Source organism: Poecilia latipinna, unplaced genomic scaffold (assembly GCF_001443285.1).
Source record: "Poecilia latipinna isolate Pla-1442-1.1 unplaced genomic scaffold, P_latipinna-1.0 Scaffold708, whole genome shotgun sequence".
Classification (NCBI taxonomy): Eukaryota; Metazoa; Chordata; class Actinopteri; order Cyprinodontiformes; family Poeciliidae; genus Poecilia; species Poecilia latipinna.
The window spans coordinates 70,390-85,585 of record NW_015113324.1 but is presented as its reverse complement, the minus strand read 5'-3'; the positions used below and the strand labels follow the sequence as shown (position 1 = coordinate 85,585).

At 36.5% G+C, this 15,196-nt stretch overlaps 2 protein-coding genes across 2 annotated transcripts; one reads left to right on the top strand and one right to left on the bottom strand.

The window, feature by feature from the left end:
• Positions 1-2,649: 2,649 nt before the first annotated feature.
• LOC106955121 (protein FAM107B-like) lies at positions 2,650-6,057 on the bottom strand. Its single transcript, XM_015045101.1, has 5 exons — positions 6,010-6,057; positions 5,226-5,259; positions 4,881-5,037; positions 2,905-3,049; positions 2,650-2,780 (listed from the first exon to the last, which is right to left on the bottom strand). The coding sequence occupies exons 1-5, from the start codon at positions 6,031-6,033 to the stop codon at positions 2,682-2,684; spliced, it is 459 nt and encodes a 152-aa protein (XP_014900587.1). The 5' UTR covers positions 6,034-6,057; the 3' UTR covers positions 2,650-2,681.
• A 1,274-nt stretch (positions 6,058-7,331) lies between these two features.
• Positions 7,332-11,417, top strand: tmem167b (transmembrane protein 167B). The gene is made up of 3 exons (XM_015045102.1): positions 7,332-7,501; positions 8,649-8,780; positions 10,068-11,417. Exons 1-3 carry the CDS (start codon positions 7,492-7,494, stop codon positions 10,148-10,150), a joined length of 225 nt encoding a protein of 74 aa, XP_014900588.1. The 5' UTR covers positions 7,332-7,491; the 3' UTR covers positions 10,151-11,417.
• The last annotated feature ends 3,779 nt before the right edge of the window (positions 11,418-15,196 follow it).

Sequence of the window (15,196 nt, the reverse complement as noted above, 5' to 3'; positions counted from 1 at the left end):
TAAAAAACAACTTGTTTATGAGCAACGCTACACAAGGTTTTTGTTTTAATGGTGCAAAAGAAAATGTTTGACTATATCTTAATGAAAAGGCCTTCCTCCTCCTTATAGTAAAACTAATGTGAGAATGATATTACAAACACTAGCGGTACGAGAGTTTGTTTTTTTTGTACTGTCGGGGTCAGTGTATTTATTGTGCTAATCGTGAATGTTAGTTAGCAGCACACCTGGCACTTTTTTTGTTGTTGTTTTTTTCTAATTATTTTTAAGTTCCTGTAATGTTTCTATGTTGATAATTGTCGTCTCTGATGTGACTTTTCACCATAAACTCTCCTTTTTAATGTCTGTAACGTCTTAACACTTCGGGAAGTTTATGAAGCAGATTTGGTCGATGGGCTGTAACGTCGTCTGGCGACCGGATTTGTAGTTTTGATTTTCAGTTTGGAAAGTGGTTTTATACATTTCATCCTCAGAAATGTCAGGAAAAAAAGCAGCAAAAAGATCAACATTCAAGCTTATTTTTAATGGCTCTAGTCAAGTTTTTTTTTGTGAATGTTGCAGTTCCCCTGTCCTCTGCGTTTGTCACTTCTTACGTTTCTCCGATTGCTTTCACATGTCTAAATGTTTTATAAAAAAAAACTCAAATGTGTTCTTGTCATTTCAAATTTACTTTGGTAATTTTGTAGAGTTAAACCTTAGTCAGGTGTAGTCCTGTGGACGAAAGTGTCTGCCCTCTAACAGATTTTATTTTGCCATAATTAGAAGTTACAGATGATGAGCGTCATTTCATTATTAGACTGAGTAAATATAAATTTCATTTTTAAATGATTTAATTTAATTAGCAGGAAAAAAAATATCCAAACTAGCCAACACCTTTGTAGAAAAGCAGTTTAAAGGTGGCAATGAGTCTTTTACTAAATGTGCCGAGTCTTTTTCACAGAATTCTTGTAATTTAACATTTGAAGGTTTTCATGTATTTATGGTATTAACCGCAGCACAGCAATTGGATTTTGTTGCATCTTCCTTTAGTCAGCAGTATTTTTCTGCTTGGCACTCCCACATGGATCCCATTTAGTTTTGAGTCATAAACACTGATGTTAACCGAGGCAGATGAGGCCTATCGATGTTGTTTTGGGTTCTTTGTGACTTCCTGGATGAGTCATCTTTGACCACTTCCCAGCCTGGGAAGGTTTGCCGCTGTTCCATATATTCCCTGTTTGTTGCTTTTAGAGATAACTCAGCAGTTCTGTCACTCTGCCCCTGTTGATATCCTGTCACCCTCCTCTTCTGGCTCAGCACGGTTTTTGGTGCTTCCTAGTTGCACTGTTGCAATGAGACAGCGCTAAGTGGTGATGGGAAGCTTGGCTTTTTTCAGAGACTCGGCTCCTATTGCTGCCAAATGGCTTCTAATTTATTATAATATGCAGCGTCGAATTTTTGATTTAGCTTTACAAATTTGGATGTTTAAATGTAAATAAATCTTGTAGCAATTAGCGTTTTTATGAGAAGCCTAACACTTTTCCAAATTTTTACATTTGTTCCGTTACGAAAACAAACATTCTTACTTTTGTGTTATAGTTTATTGAAACTTTTATATTAATTTAACACTAAAACAAATGAACAACACACTGGTGAGAAATCTACCAAACAGAACCAGAACCAAACTTGGCAACCAAACGATGTTCCCAATGCAGGTTGGCGTTTAAAAAAAAATAAAATCAAAAGCCTCAGCTTAGATGGACCGATGCAGTTTCTCCTTTTTTCACTTGTCATCTTCCGTCTCCTTCAAAGGAGACGAGCAGTAATTCACTATAGCAGCATACTGCTTTGAACAAATGAACATGAAAAATGATTTTTAAAAAATTAAATAAAAGCAACAAAGACTTGAGAAATGATCTCATGTTTAAATGCTACATCCGTTCTCCCTCAAGGACAATTTACTCTCGCCAGCAGTGTGAATAAGTCTGTTAATCTAACATAATTATGTGAAACAGTCATGCAGACTTTGAGGATTTCCTGGTTTCAGCCATCTCCTCCCCATTAATCTTCCTCAAGAAAACAAAACCTGTCATGGCTATATAAAAAAGCCACGACAGGTTAGTGAAAAGTCAGACCTTTCTGATTTTTATAGGGGTTTCCGTCAAACAATGTTATAACAGCACATTTTATTCTATCAGCAGTTTACATGTCGAGTTGTATTTCTTTATTACACTTCCTAGTGTTACATTCAATTCATCCTACTGTATTTGTTTCCTTGTCTCAAACCCGGCCAAAATCTGTTGTCTTTGCAAGCCTTAATTTTCCCCCATCAAATATAGAAAAATTCACCCGCAAAGCATTTGTGCTTAGGGCACCATAATGCATACTTCCTGTTGTCAGACAGGTTCTGTCTGTTCACAAACAGGCCTGGCAGAGTAACTCGGCTCGAACACAGCAGTTTCCTTGTCTAGTAAAAGAGCTGAATTGCTCCTTTGAGTTAATAATGACACAGTCACGACTACAATCTGCAGCCTTCAGGAAACTTTTCCTCGTACTTGTAAAGATTCATATTAACTTGATCACCACTTTGGCAATAACTGATTGGATGCATGCGGTTCTCGATTGAAATATGTCAATGATGCTCCTTTTAGATGATGGAAACAAACCACACTGTCACAGTTAGAGTGTTTATTTCCCTATTTGCATTAGGAAGAATGTGGCACGTGCTTCAGGGATTGTCTCACGCGAACAAACTCTGGAACATTTTTCAGGCTTTCCCTCCACTTCTTCTCCTCCAGCTCAGACTGCAAAACAGAAAACATTTTTTGTGTGTGTGTGTGTGTGTTTCTTTAAGGTTTCACAATCCTAGAGAAAATGAATCACCGAACAGTTGCTATTCCCCCCGCCATCCCCTTTTGTTGTGCTTACATGTTGTATTCTCTGTTGTCTCCTGCGCAGTTTCACCTCTAAGTCGGACCGAGGTTGGAGAGACAGTTCCGTTTTCTTGAGCTGCTCTCTGTTTTTGCTTTCGAGCACACGTTGCAGCTCTGACTTCTTTCGCGGCAGCATACCCCTGGAGATGCAACAGATTATTACCAGAGGGCTTGGTCTCTGGAATGAGTCACAAATGCTGCAGAGCATGCAACACATAAATCAGTGCGGGCACAATGTACAGTACGCTCCTTAATTACAGGAACTCAGGTTGAAGATGGGAAAAAAACTTGAAATAAATTACTCTTATGGAGACTTGTTGACTCCTAACCTATATATGGCAGGTTTTGACATGACCCATATAGGCTTCTGCCCAGGGCGGCAGTGGTAAGGGGGAGGGAGGAACACCTGTACCATTTCAAAAATAGAACATATTTATCTGTTAGTTGTTCTTTGCACAAGTTTGCGACTGCTTTCATACATGTGCAACCCAAGGGGAGTTGGTGCCCTTCTTTATTGCCCCCTGCTTGCTATTAAAAATAGCAAGATAGAGGGGGTTTTACTGTTGATCGCACAAATCCCCCAAATGGGGCGAAATGCATGTTGTTTCGTGGCTCCTTTTCTTTTAGGTAGATTGTCTGGACAACTTCCTCAACCAGGTCATTACTTCAAAAACTAGAACAGCTTCTATGGCTGGTTGTGTCAAGGAAGCGGCCATAAGGAGGAGGAAGTAGAGATGTAGCAAGTGGTTTAAGGGAAGGGCAGTCTGAAAACCCCATCTGATTTTTAAGAAAATCTGTGGCTGAGAAAACAACTTGTTTTCTGGTTCAGAGGTGTGCACGAAATCAATATAGAAAACAACTAATTCTCAAAGTAATTTTTTTGTAAAGGCTACTAGATTTAGCAGTTGGTGAATGAGTGGCAAAGAAGTTATGAATCAGACAAGAACTGAGAGTGGACGATCGGGGCCTGAGAACAACACTGGCCATCAGAAAATCATTTTATTTTCACTCATAAAGACATCTCTGCCTTCCTTAAAATGTCCCCTCATCTTTTCCAATTTGAACAGTCTCTTAAAGAAGTAGACCACTTTGTCACAATATCTTTGTAGCTACAGGCATTGAAAATCAACAGTGAATATAAAGTTATATGATAATGATCACCTTAAAAGTATCATAGAACAAAAAAATATATTTTCTTTGAATTCATTTGCCAAAAATGATTAGGAGTGAATTACTAGGAATGCCAAACATTGTGACAGCAATAATTTTTTTACAAAAACAAACAAAAATAATAATATAGAATAATAGGTGCATTTTTTTTTGCATTTTTTAAATTGAAGGTTATGTAACTGCAACAAAATATGATTTAATCTTAAGACATCTTTACTATTGGTACCAAAAAAATGTAGATGGTGATATAAGAGCTCAAGTATTAGAAATCCACACTATTAGAGATTGAACCATAAAGCTAGTGGACAGTCTTTTTCGGCGTAGCGGTACTTGTTCATTTTAGAAAAGAAAACCACCTGTTTTAGGGATAATCACGGATGTTCAGATGAGTGCTGGACCTTTGAGTCGACCTATACCACCTGGACACAGTGCTTATCTATGTCCACAGCTCCAAGACAGCTGGACAGGGAAAGCCTAAGAGGATTCAGCGACTCAAACAAGGGGACAGATAAAATACAGGACTATCACTGCAACTTGATTTACGTCAACAACTAGAATTTACAATATAGAGACAACACAGAATGTGCCTCCTTCTGAAATTTCCTAGTTGAAAAGGCACATCAAATTTCCTAAAACACTGAATCTGCATTTAATACCACCAAAACTGAAAAACAAAGATTCCAGGGAGTCATTGGAAGTCGAAATATCATCTGTTCCCATGTTTACAGCTCCCTTGTGTATGTTTTTTGTGGTAATGCTGAAATGACCTGGTTGTTGTCAGACAGGAAGCTGTTTCCTCACCGTCTGTGGCAGAATAGGAGCTCCTGATGAAGAGCTCTCCGTTGGACGGAGGCCAGGATAGGATTTATCAGCTTTTGTGGTTTGATGAGGTCATCTTCCTCCTGTTGTTGATTTTCAATCACCTGGTGAGGGGGGTTGATCCAACACTGCGCTCTGTCTGATTCGGATAAATGCAACGTCAGTGTGCGTCAGTGTCTGTGCTGCACCAGAGCTAACTCTCGGCAAAGCAGAAAATGTGCGCCATAAGTCATGTGGTTTATATTATAATGTTGAATTGCAAAATATGAAAAAGCTGAGGCTTTTTTTCAGTTTACAGATCAAATGTAAACACTGAATCTTACGTACTTGTTTTGGTTCTGAGACCATTTTTTTGTGCTACCTAAAAACAAACAAACAAACAAAAAAAAACGGTCAGTTAGAAACTGTTAGGCTCAAATAATGCAAATCCACAAAGACAATCATTCTCTCAATCAAGCATGTAAACCACTGAATTAGGTATATGTTTTAAATAAAATGGGTAATTAAATTTCTGTTGGATCATAACAAAACAGGAAAAAGACAAATGACTAAGTATGGTTCTTCTAAACAATACAGAAATCCAATTTTTGTTAAGTTTATCAACAATTGTTGGACTGTTCAGCAGTTTATAAACAGTTTGTATTATTTTTATTCATTTTATCCATGTCAGAACAATAAAATATGAATTAAAACCCTTTACTCTAAAATTTGCATTATGCAAATAAGCAAAGAAAAATTGTTGTGATTTTGAAATAATTTTTTTACAATGAAATTGGACATAAAAACTTCAGCATAGAGTTGGCTGACTAAATAAATGGTTTTATATTATTAAATTTAATATATTTTTTTTGTTAATCAACAATTTAATAGATTTTTGTTGTTCAAGATTTAAAAAAAAGGTATAGTAAAAAGAAAATAATTATAGGATGATCATTTGATACTACATCTCTGCACAGTAACACAAATGTCAAAGAAATTTGAACCCAGAAACAGCCATTAGAACAACTTAACATTGTTTTCCTTTTTACATTTTTATTTCTTAAGGAAATCTTTTTGCTTCCTAATTTTATCATCAAATAGCAACACATTAATCATAATGAGACAATCTTACCTGCATGTTTTGGTAGAGACGCATTGCTTTGGATCAGGTACTCTGCAGAAACGGATGATGCAGGAGAAGCTTTCTCTGCTGTTTGCACACTGTGAGCTGCAGTAGCTGTGAGGTGGATTGGAGCAGCTGTGCCACTCTGTCAAATCTTGTTAAGTGTCTTATGACCCTTTGTTCTTACCCCTATTATCATTAGAGGACAAACTTCTGTTGTTTTTGCGCTGCAGCAGGAGCACCGTACGCACAGATTAGGATAATGAAACATGATGTTGGGGATAACACCAAAGTCTTTACACAAATGAGCATCTGATTTGTAGACATATTTATTAAAGGCTCACACTGTCACATTAAACTTTACCTTGTTGTTAAATTGCAATTTTCTCTTTACGGTACTGAGATGAAACCTTATAAATAACACATGGATGAAAAAGAAAGCTTATTGGACCTCGAAGATACGTTTTAGGCTACAAATAGACGTAGTTGTAGTAAAACATTACTTACAAAAAACAAAAAATGATGCTTTCATGTAAAAAACAACAACAAATGCATAAAGATCTGATGTGTATACAGTACCATACAATGGCAATCAGCAAAATAAATGAACTAACAAAGATACAAATAACTAAAATAAAATCAATTTACTGGCATAAATAAATGAATGATTAAATAAATAAATCTGACATATGTACAATTTCAAAAAAAATCTAGACAAGTAAAAGCAATTAAATAAAATCCTGTGTGTGATGAGTATTGTGCACACTGATGTAAATGAAAAATATACAAATAATAAATAATTTCATTAATAATTTGGATACAGTACCATGCATTGGTAAATATATGAACATAAAAAAACCAAGACCATTTTTCAGTATGTGTTGTTCCTTAATTAAAATCGTATTTTTCGTTGATTGTTTATTAACCCCTTATTTTAAAATTATATTTAGAGTACACAAAAATAAATTATTTCTTCTTCTATGACGCAACCTACAGAGTCGTTGAGTATATTTGATGAAGAAGGGAGGATACCCACAAGTATCATTATATTACAGAGGCTGTCTGGTGGCATGAGAAAGAAAAAAATCCAAATCGATTGAAATAAAACTAAATAGGATCAGACTTGTCAATTATTTACACTATTAATATTAATAATTAACGTTAGTATTAAGTTGTGCCCATGAATTAAACAAGCCGTGACAACGATTTTTTTTTCCTCCAATGTCAGCAGACGGGCTTCGTACAATGCTTTTCATTACAAACCTGTGGATTTCAATGAGGTCTTACCAATAACCTCCAGTAGGTGGCAGTAATATCTGTTGGACAACAACAAACGTACAACATAAAGGAAGAGTGTTGGGCAGGGAAACGGAAATGTCAAACGAGTAAGCAGGATGCGACGCAGAATACCTTCTCTTTAAACTGTAGGATGGTTTGTTAATTATTAAGAAGAAAAAGTCATATAATATTGCCAGAAACCAAACTGCAGCTATGACGAATGGTAAGTGAATTGCTTTATTCGACAGGTTAACGTGAGGAGAATAGTTTTAAGTTGGCTTAGTTAAGAGCAGAGCTAGTGAAGGCTAGCTGGGCTGTAGACGTGGCCCCTGGTGCTGCTTTCTGTCATGTCATGAAAACCGAAATAAACCCACCATTCATTCTGATACGGACTGATCTAATTGTTTTTGAAGTTATAAATGGACTGTCAAGCTCCTTGTGTTTACTATAAAATTACTATTAGAGTTGTTGGGCTACAAAGTAGTTGGCTAACTAGCATTGGTCGGTGAGGCTAACACTAAACAAATCAGGATGTCCAGGTGAACCTTAGTTGTGAAGGGTGTATTCTTCTTTTTCTATGGTTGGTATCTTGTTGGTAGTGGACAGATGTAGACTTAACCTTAAAATGTTGACATTGCTGGAACTGACCAAAGCTGACCAGTAGATTAATTGAAAGACGTTTTGCTACTTTAACTTTTCAGCAATGTTTAGCCAAGCCTAGCCTGCTTGGGAAAGAATTAACACTTGAATTTAAACATTTACATGGAAAGAGAACATTTAGACAGGCAGCCTGCTCACATTTCCAGATGTATCTCAATAAATTATATTATCAAAAAACCACAGTTATTTCTGTAATTAATTAAAAAAGTGAAAACCAAATATGATAGAAATTCATAACAAAACAACCTGCTTGCTTATAATATTACACAATTTTAAAAACTGGATTTTCAGTGAATGAAATAACCTGCGTAATCATGGTAAACATCGCTGACGTGATAGTTGTCAAGTTAGAGTCAATATTTTAAGAGCCACCACACTGAGACTTATCCAGGACGGGAGCTGCAAAATCACGTGTTTAGCGACTCCTGAAGCAGAGATATCAGAGTCAGGTTACCTGGGCTAAGGAGAAAATAAACAACTACTGTTAAAATGTTTCATATGGAAATAAATCTTACATTCTATTAGGAGATCAAGATCCCAGAGTCTGAAAGGAGGAGCAAGGAGACACAAAGTTGATGTTGTAGTCATGGTGAAAAAAATTAGCCACGGTGTTGTAGTTTTACAGAAGTTCTCCTATTTTGTTTTATTAAATTAATGGCCCAATTTACATCTGAGTAATGGTTTATAATGTTGTTTGTCCTCTTTTGCAGTCTACTCCTTTGACGGCATCCTTGTGTTTGGGCTGCTGTTCATCTGCACTTGTGCGTACCTCAAAAAGGTGCCTCGTCTCAACAGCTGGTTGCTGTCAGAGAAGAAAGGAGTGTGGGGCGTCTTCTACAAAGGTAAACGAAGAGTAAAATACCCCCAACAGAATAATAATTCAACATATTAAAAAATTTAAATCACCATAGTTTTTTGGATATTGTCGGAGAGTTTTGCTGTGCAGAAATAATGCCATATTTTGTCATTAATAAGGGGAAATGTTTGTGCCATTCATGCACAACTTTGTCATTGTAGAGCTTAACAAACAATACAATTGGGAAAACTTTTTAAAACTCCTAATTAGACCAATATGTGTGTCATTGTCACCGAGTAACTTTATTTTTATTCTGCATTTAACATACTAGATTTTCCAAAACATTTGACATGGCTAGTAAATAGTGAGATAAGCACTCGTTTATCCAGTTTATACCAACAAATTACCAAAATGCCGACATTTACTGACTAAGATATCCGTGGTTTGTTCGGGTGGGTGCCTATCTCTTTATAGTGGTCATTGGGTGAAAGGTCATCAATTCATGGTGAATGAAAATATTAAACAGTTTGTTTTATCGCTCTGACATTAAAGTTGAATTAAAATGTTACCGTTTCTTGAGACACTTTGTTGCTAATTTGGAGGCGTGCCATCCAGGATTGTTGTCCATTTGGAAGACCCAATTTGTGCCTGAGCTTTAAGACACTGTCTTATGTCTGTAATGTTGCTTTACTAATTTAGTGTAATGCTCTTTCTCCATGATGTCATGTATTTTGTGAAGTGAACCAGTGGATCCTGCAGTAAACACACAATTTGATGCTGCCACTGCTGTACTTCACAGTGGGATGGTGTTCTCAGGCCTCTCTGTTTTTCCCTTAAATGTATCAAACGTACTTCAATTTTAGGTTCATCAGATCACAGAACATGTCTTCAGAAATCAGAGACTTTATCCCTAAATCCATTTGCAGAAAGTAAAAAAAAAAACAAAAAAAAAAAACTTTAATGCATTACTTCATCCCATTTTGGTACATGACTCATTTAATTGCGAATGAAACTCTCTAACCTGATTGGGCGATCTTCTTCACAAGGTCTTCTTCTATTACTCTGGGATTCATACACTTACTTGACACCAAACCACATTCATCTCTTGTTCCTATCTGGTATGACGGATGGACATTCCTGCTGTGTTTGCAAAATAATTGTTGGAACAGAACAGTGCGACACTTTAGGGAATCTTGTACGCAAGATGTCTGACGTCTATTTCAGTTTCAGTTGATGTCACCTAAGGAAGCAGAGTGTTCAGGTGTTGCCCTAAACTCCATCTTTCCTTTGCTGTATCTGTGCATCACTGACCTGTAATCTTCTTCATTCTTAGCTGCAATAATTGGGACAAGGCTTCACATCGCCGTGGCGATTTCCTGCTTGATCATGGCCTTTTATGTCATCTTCCTGAAATGATAGTCACCCTGGGCTGGACAGACTGAATGGCTGCTGGCTGAGAACGGACTCATCTCTGTGGTCCTGTGTCAATCCTCGCCATGGGGGCCGCCTCGAAGTGACAGACAAAACCCCTCGCTGGGCTTCTGGACCCTTGTAAATATCAAGCCAGTGCTGCCCCCTTCTGGAGGCCAGGCATATATAACTCTTCCCTGAATATGTATGCACTACAGACATGGAGGATGTTGTGAATCTACAGATCCTACAATTGAGAGAGCCTGCTGGTTCACTTGATTTCATTCTGTCGTTGGGTTGTATTGTTATTTGTCTTAATTAAGACACTCACATGATTATTATTAATGTTGTACTTTAAAACAGCAGATTGAAGGGTGAAATGTTCATACACTTTACCTGTGTACAATTTAAAATTTGCCACACTGTACATATTAAAATAATAATAATAGAAATCCAATGATTAATTCCACTTGCTCCCAGTTATACTGTTGTTTATGTCTTGCTTTTCCTAGCACCGGTGGAGGGAAAGATATAGCTAATATATAAATATGTCCTTGTCTACACTATTTTTTAAAATAATTGCTTTTAATCTTGTACATTTTCTTACTAGCGCCTCTTATGTTTGACATCTCCTAAACATGTTTCAGGTTTGAAGGACACTTTTTGTACAAGTTTATGTTCCATTTATTTGATCGTCACTGCAGACGTTTTTTGTTACAATCAAAAACGTCATCGTGCTTTACTGGAATTATATGTGAAGTACTAAAACAAAGTAGTTCATATTTGTGAAGCAGAAGGAAAATGATGCATGCTTTTGAAATAAAAGGAAAAAACAAAACAAAAATGTGGTGAGCATTTGAATTCATTCCCCCTAAGTCGACCCTGTTTGTGCTGCACACAAATGGTTTAACTTTTTTTTGTTTTGTTTTGTTTTGTTTTTTACCAGTTTGCAATTCACATTTTTGTTAAACTGCTTAAATTCAATAAAGGATATGTTTTGATCTGGACTTTACGGTTCTGGTTGAAGGTGAGCCTCCGACTCAGTTAAAAATCTTCAAAATTTCTTTCGTACCTTTTTGTTTCTCGGACTGATTTCTATATAGAACAATCTTATGAAAGGAACCTTATTAGTTCCTTTTACCTGCTGGAGAACAAAATTCCCTCAGTATGATGCTGCCACCACCATGGTTCTGTGTGATTCAGGATGATGTGCATTGTTAGTTTTGTCACAAATTGCATTTTACATCTTGTTATAAACTGCTCCACAACTTTATCCCCAACCTGTCTGTTGTGTTCCTTGGTCTTCATGAAGCCTTTTCTTCTAAAAACAAAAATGTTCTTTAGCAAACCTGAGGCCTCCACCGAACAGATCAGGTGAAATGAGTACTGATCTTTTAGTATGTTTTAAAATTTTATGACTGGAATTAGATCACACACATGAGATTCGTTTTAGTGAAAGCAGATATTGAAACTAACATTTCTTTATCTTGGCAATTGGGTGCTAGATTATGTTGATCTGACACATGCAGTCACTTTATAATTTATTCTAAGCATGTATTAATGTGATGAAAGGGCTTGAGATCAGTTCAAGATCTATCACAAATCTACCAAATTTGCAGATCGCCACAGAAGAGCTCCAAATGAAAATGAAACTAATGCTAAATTAGCTACATTTAATTTAAAAACAATGCCAAACTGGTTTCGTGATCATGCCAATTTATTCATTTGCTGTTAATCAGACTTCATTATTTGTACTATTAAAATGCATTGTTTTGGAGAAGTTCAATGATGTTTTGATTTTTTTTTTTTTAAATGTTAACAGTCTCTGCTTCTTGTGTTTGAAAAACACATTGTATTCCTCAAGTGTTAGTAGTACCCACGAAGCATAGCTCAGCACACACGTGTTTGCATGTTTCAGATTGTTAACTTGTTTCAAAATAGCTCACAGCCATTGTGGTCAGTGTTTTTCTCAAAACAATACATTGTTTTGGTGCTTTCATTTTCACCCCCAAACCCTCATGCATGTTGCAGAAACTCCCTGCAGAATTTCCCATCTCAACTGTTTTACCCCCCTCAAGCATATGGTGGTGGGCTCTGCGTGCTGCTACTGGTTTTAAGTTGACTTCCAGTCAGTCAATAACTTGGAGTATTTTTGATTTACATAATTTACCTTTTGAATTTCATCCAGTGTGTTTAAGAGAGTGCTCCACAAAAATAGTGTACATGCAAAAGCTAGTATATCACCAAGTTGTCCCTTCACTTACTTTTCTTCAGAACAGTTTTTTTATGAATGAAGTTATTGAACAACCATGTTCATTACAGGCTTTTTAGTGGCAAAAGCAGTTATGAATTGAAGCATCACCATCGGGCTTGTACTGTAAAATGTGTTAACCTCAAAGGATAGAGATGGAATATAAGTGTGCTCTTTATAAATAAGATAAAGACCAAAAGCTATTAATATACTTCCTGTCCAAATACAAGAGCCTCCAAATCCAATGTCTACTGTGCATAGAAAACTAAACAATCTCCAGTATGTGCATGTCTATGTACTGGTATCTAAAATCTTTGACATTTACTGCCACATCATCTTTAATGAATATGGTGTGACAAATTTCGAAAATGCCAAGGAAATGTGTTTTTTGTAAAATCTACCTCCTTGAGCATGTTGGTTGACAAAATGCACAGTTTTGTGCTTTACACCCACTCATCTTTTGGTAAATGCGTCTGTCTCTACAGAATGGAGTTAGCAAATAGCAGATTTTAAAATGTTGGGTAACACTTTATTTGAAGGGGATTGAATAAAACTGTCATGACACTGTCATAAACATGACATAACACCTGTCATGAACATCAATAAGCCTTCATGAATATTTATGACTGTTGTCATAAAGCGTCATTCGGTAAATTATGACACTTTTAATACAAAGTTGACATTATTCAAAATGTCTTTGTTATAACAACTTGACATTAACCAAGAAATCATTACTGTTTAAACTTTACCTTTAATAACATAAAGTTACCTGATTTTTAAAGTGCAATCAGTAATACTTTTATAACAAATTTATATCAGTAATGATTTCTTGGTTAATGTCAAGATGTCATAACAAAGACATTTTGAATAATGTCAACTTTGTATTAAAAGTGTCATAATTTACCGAATGACGCTTTATGACAACAGTCATAACTATTCATGAAGGCTTATTCATGTTCATGACAGGTGTTATGTCATGTTTATTACAGTGTCATGTCAGTCTTATTCACTCCCCTTCAAATAAAGTGTTACCAAATGTTGTCTTACAGTCGTTTAAAACATGGACATAGATCGAAGCATCGTTCAAGCATTAAAATAGTCCAGTTCAAATTAAGACCATGATCAAATTGATAATCAAGCAAAACTTGAAAACTCTTCAACGCTGTTGCTCTTCCTCCAGTCTGACCGAGATTGAGCCATTTTCTACAGGATGGTTTAAAAAGTTGGTCTGTAGATATACAAAGCTGGTGGGGAAAAGACAAAAGTTGTACATATGTAATTGTAGAGGGGCTGAATAAAGTCATTTTATTTATATGAATGTTTTTTCCTCCCTATTGAGAAGACTGGACTTATTATGCTGCCATGCATATGGAACAGATTGATGCAATTTGACCTGCTGTTGCATCTTGGATAAATATTTGGATAAATATCTTTAAACTATAGGAGGAAAATGCATGTTTTTGTACTGGAATAGCTTACTGAGGTAATTCCCATACTTTTGTTTCAAGCATTTTGTCATTTCGTATTAGTATTTATAATACCAGGTCCAGTTAAAAAATATGGTTGAAGATCCCTGAATTAAAACAGAATTTGGTAAGAGTGCATTTCTCTATTTTGCTCCACTTCTGTAAGATATGTTTATATGTTAAGAGACAATTCCTTCTCTTCATATTTTTGTCTCTTCATTGCTTGAAAGAGACATGATATATTCCATCCAGCATTTTCTTGGTGATGAATTATGTTGGCGTGAGTCTGTTTTGGGGCATAACGTTTTTCTCTTATTATTTCTTTTTAGCTTTACTGATGTTGTTTTTGAAATTGTGCAGTGACCTTGACCAGGATTCCCTGGAGAAAGAGATGCTGTGTCTCATTGGGACCTTGCTGGGTGATTGAACGACAACAATCTATCTGTACCAGGTTCCCCTTTCACAGTTACAGAATGGCTGGTGCTAATCTTCAATGGTCACGAGGAAAGAGGTGGAATACACACTGGACAAGTCACCAGTCCATTACAGGGCTCAGCACACAGGACAAACAATCATGCACACACAAACGCCTAAAGGCAATTTAGAGAGATCAGTTGTTTTTAGACTATGGGAAAGCTGGAGTACCCGGGGTACTACAACAACAGCAGCAACTACTACTGCTACTACTAACAATAATAATTATACAAATAACAATAATTAGTTGTGTATTACTACATACAATCACAATAAACTACACAGGTCTTGGTTATAGCATGTGAATCTGTGAAAAATGCTCCAGGTAAGACAATGTTTAGTCCAAATTAGGGGGTTTAAAACAGTTGTACAAGATTTTTTTTTCTTCATTTAAACCATTTAGTAACCAAGTTTGGTTGTAATTTAGATACATTTTCAAAGTATGCCTCATTCTGGCATGTTTTATTCTTATCAGAGGCTATTCAAGTAAAAATGCCGAACTATTGACAGAGGGAGATTCCCGCCCCAGGGGATATCCCCTAGTTACCCAATAGCGCGCACTTTCTCGCGAGAAAATCTTTCTCACCACCGTGAACGCGCAGTGACGATCGAACGTGCGCGTTCAGGTCGCCTCGCGCCCAGCTCAGAATAGAGGCGAAAAATCCAGCGAAAGCCAGACGGAGGGCTTCCTGACCTGAAACATTGTGTACACCAAGTTGTTTCCGAGCGCTCCGCAGACAGAGGGGGATTTTCCTTTTGCGCAACTGCTCTTTTTTTTTTTTTTTTTTTTTTTTTTTTTGGAGACCGGGGGGGGGGAGTTTGTGTTTTTTTTTTGGTTTTTACAGGGGGGGGGCGCAACCC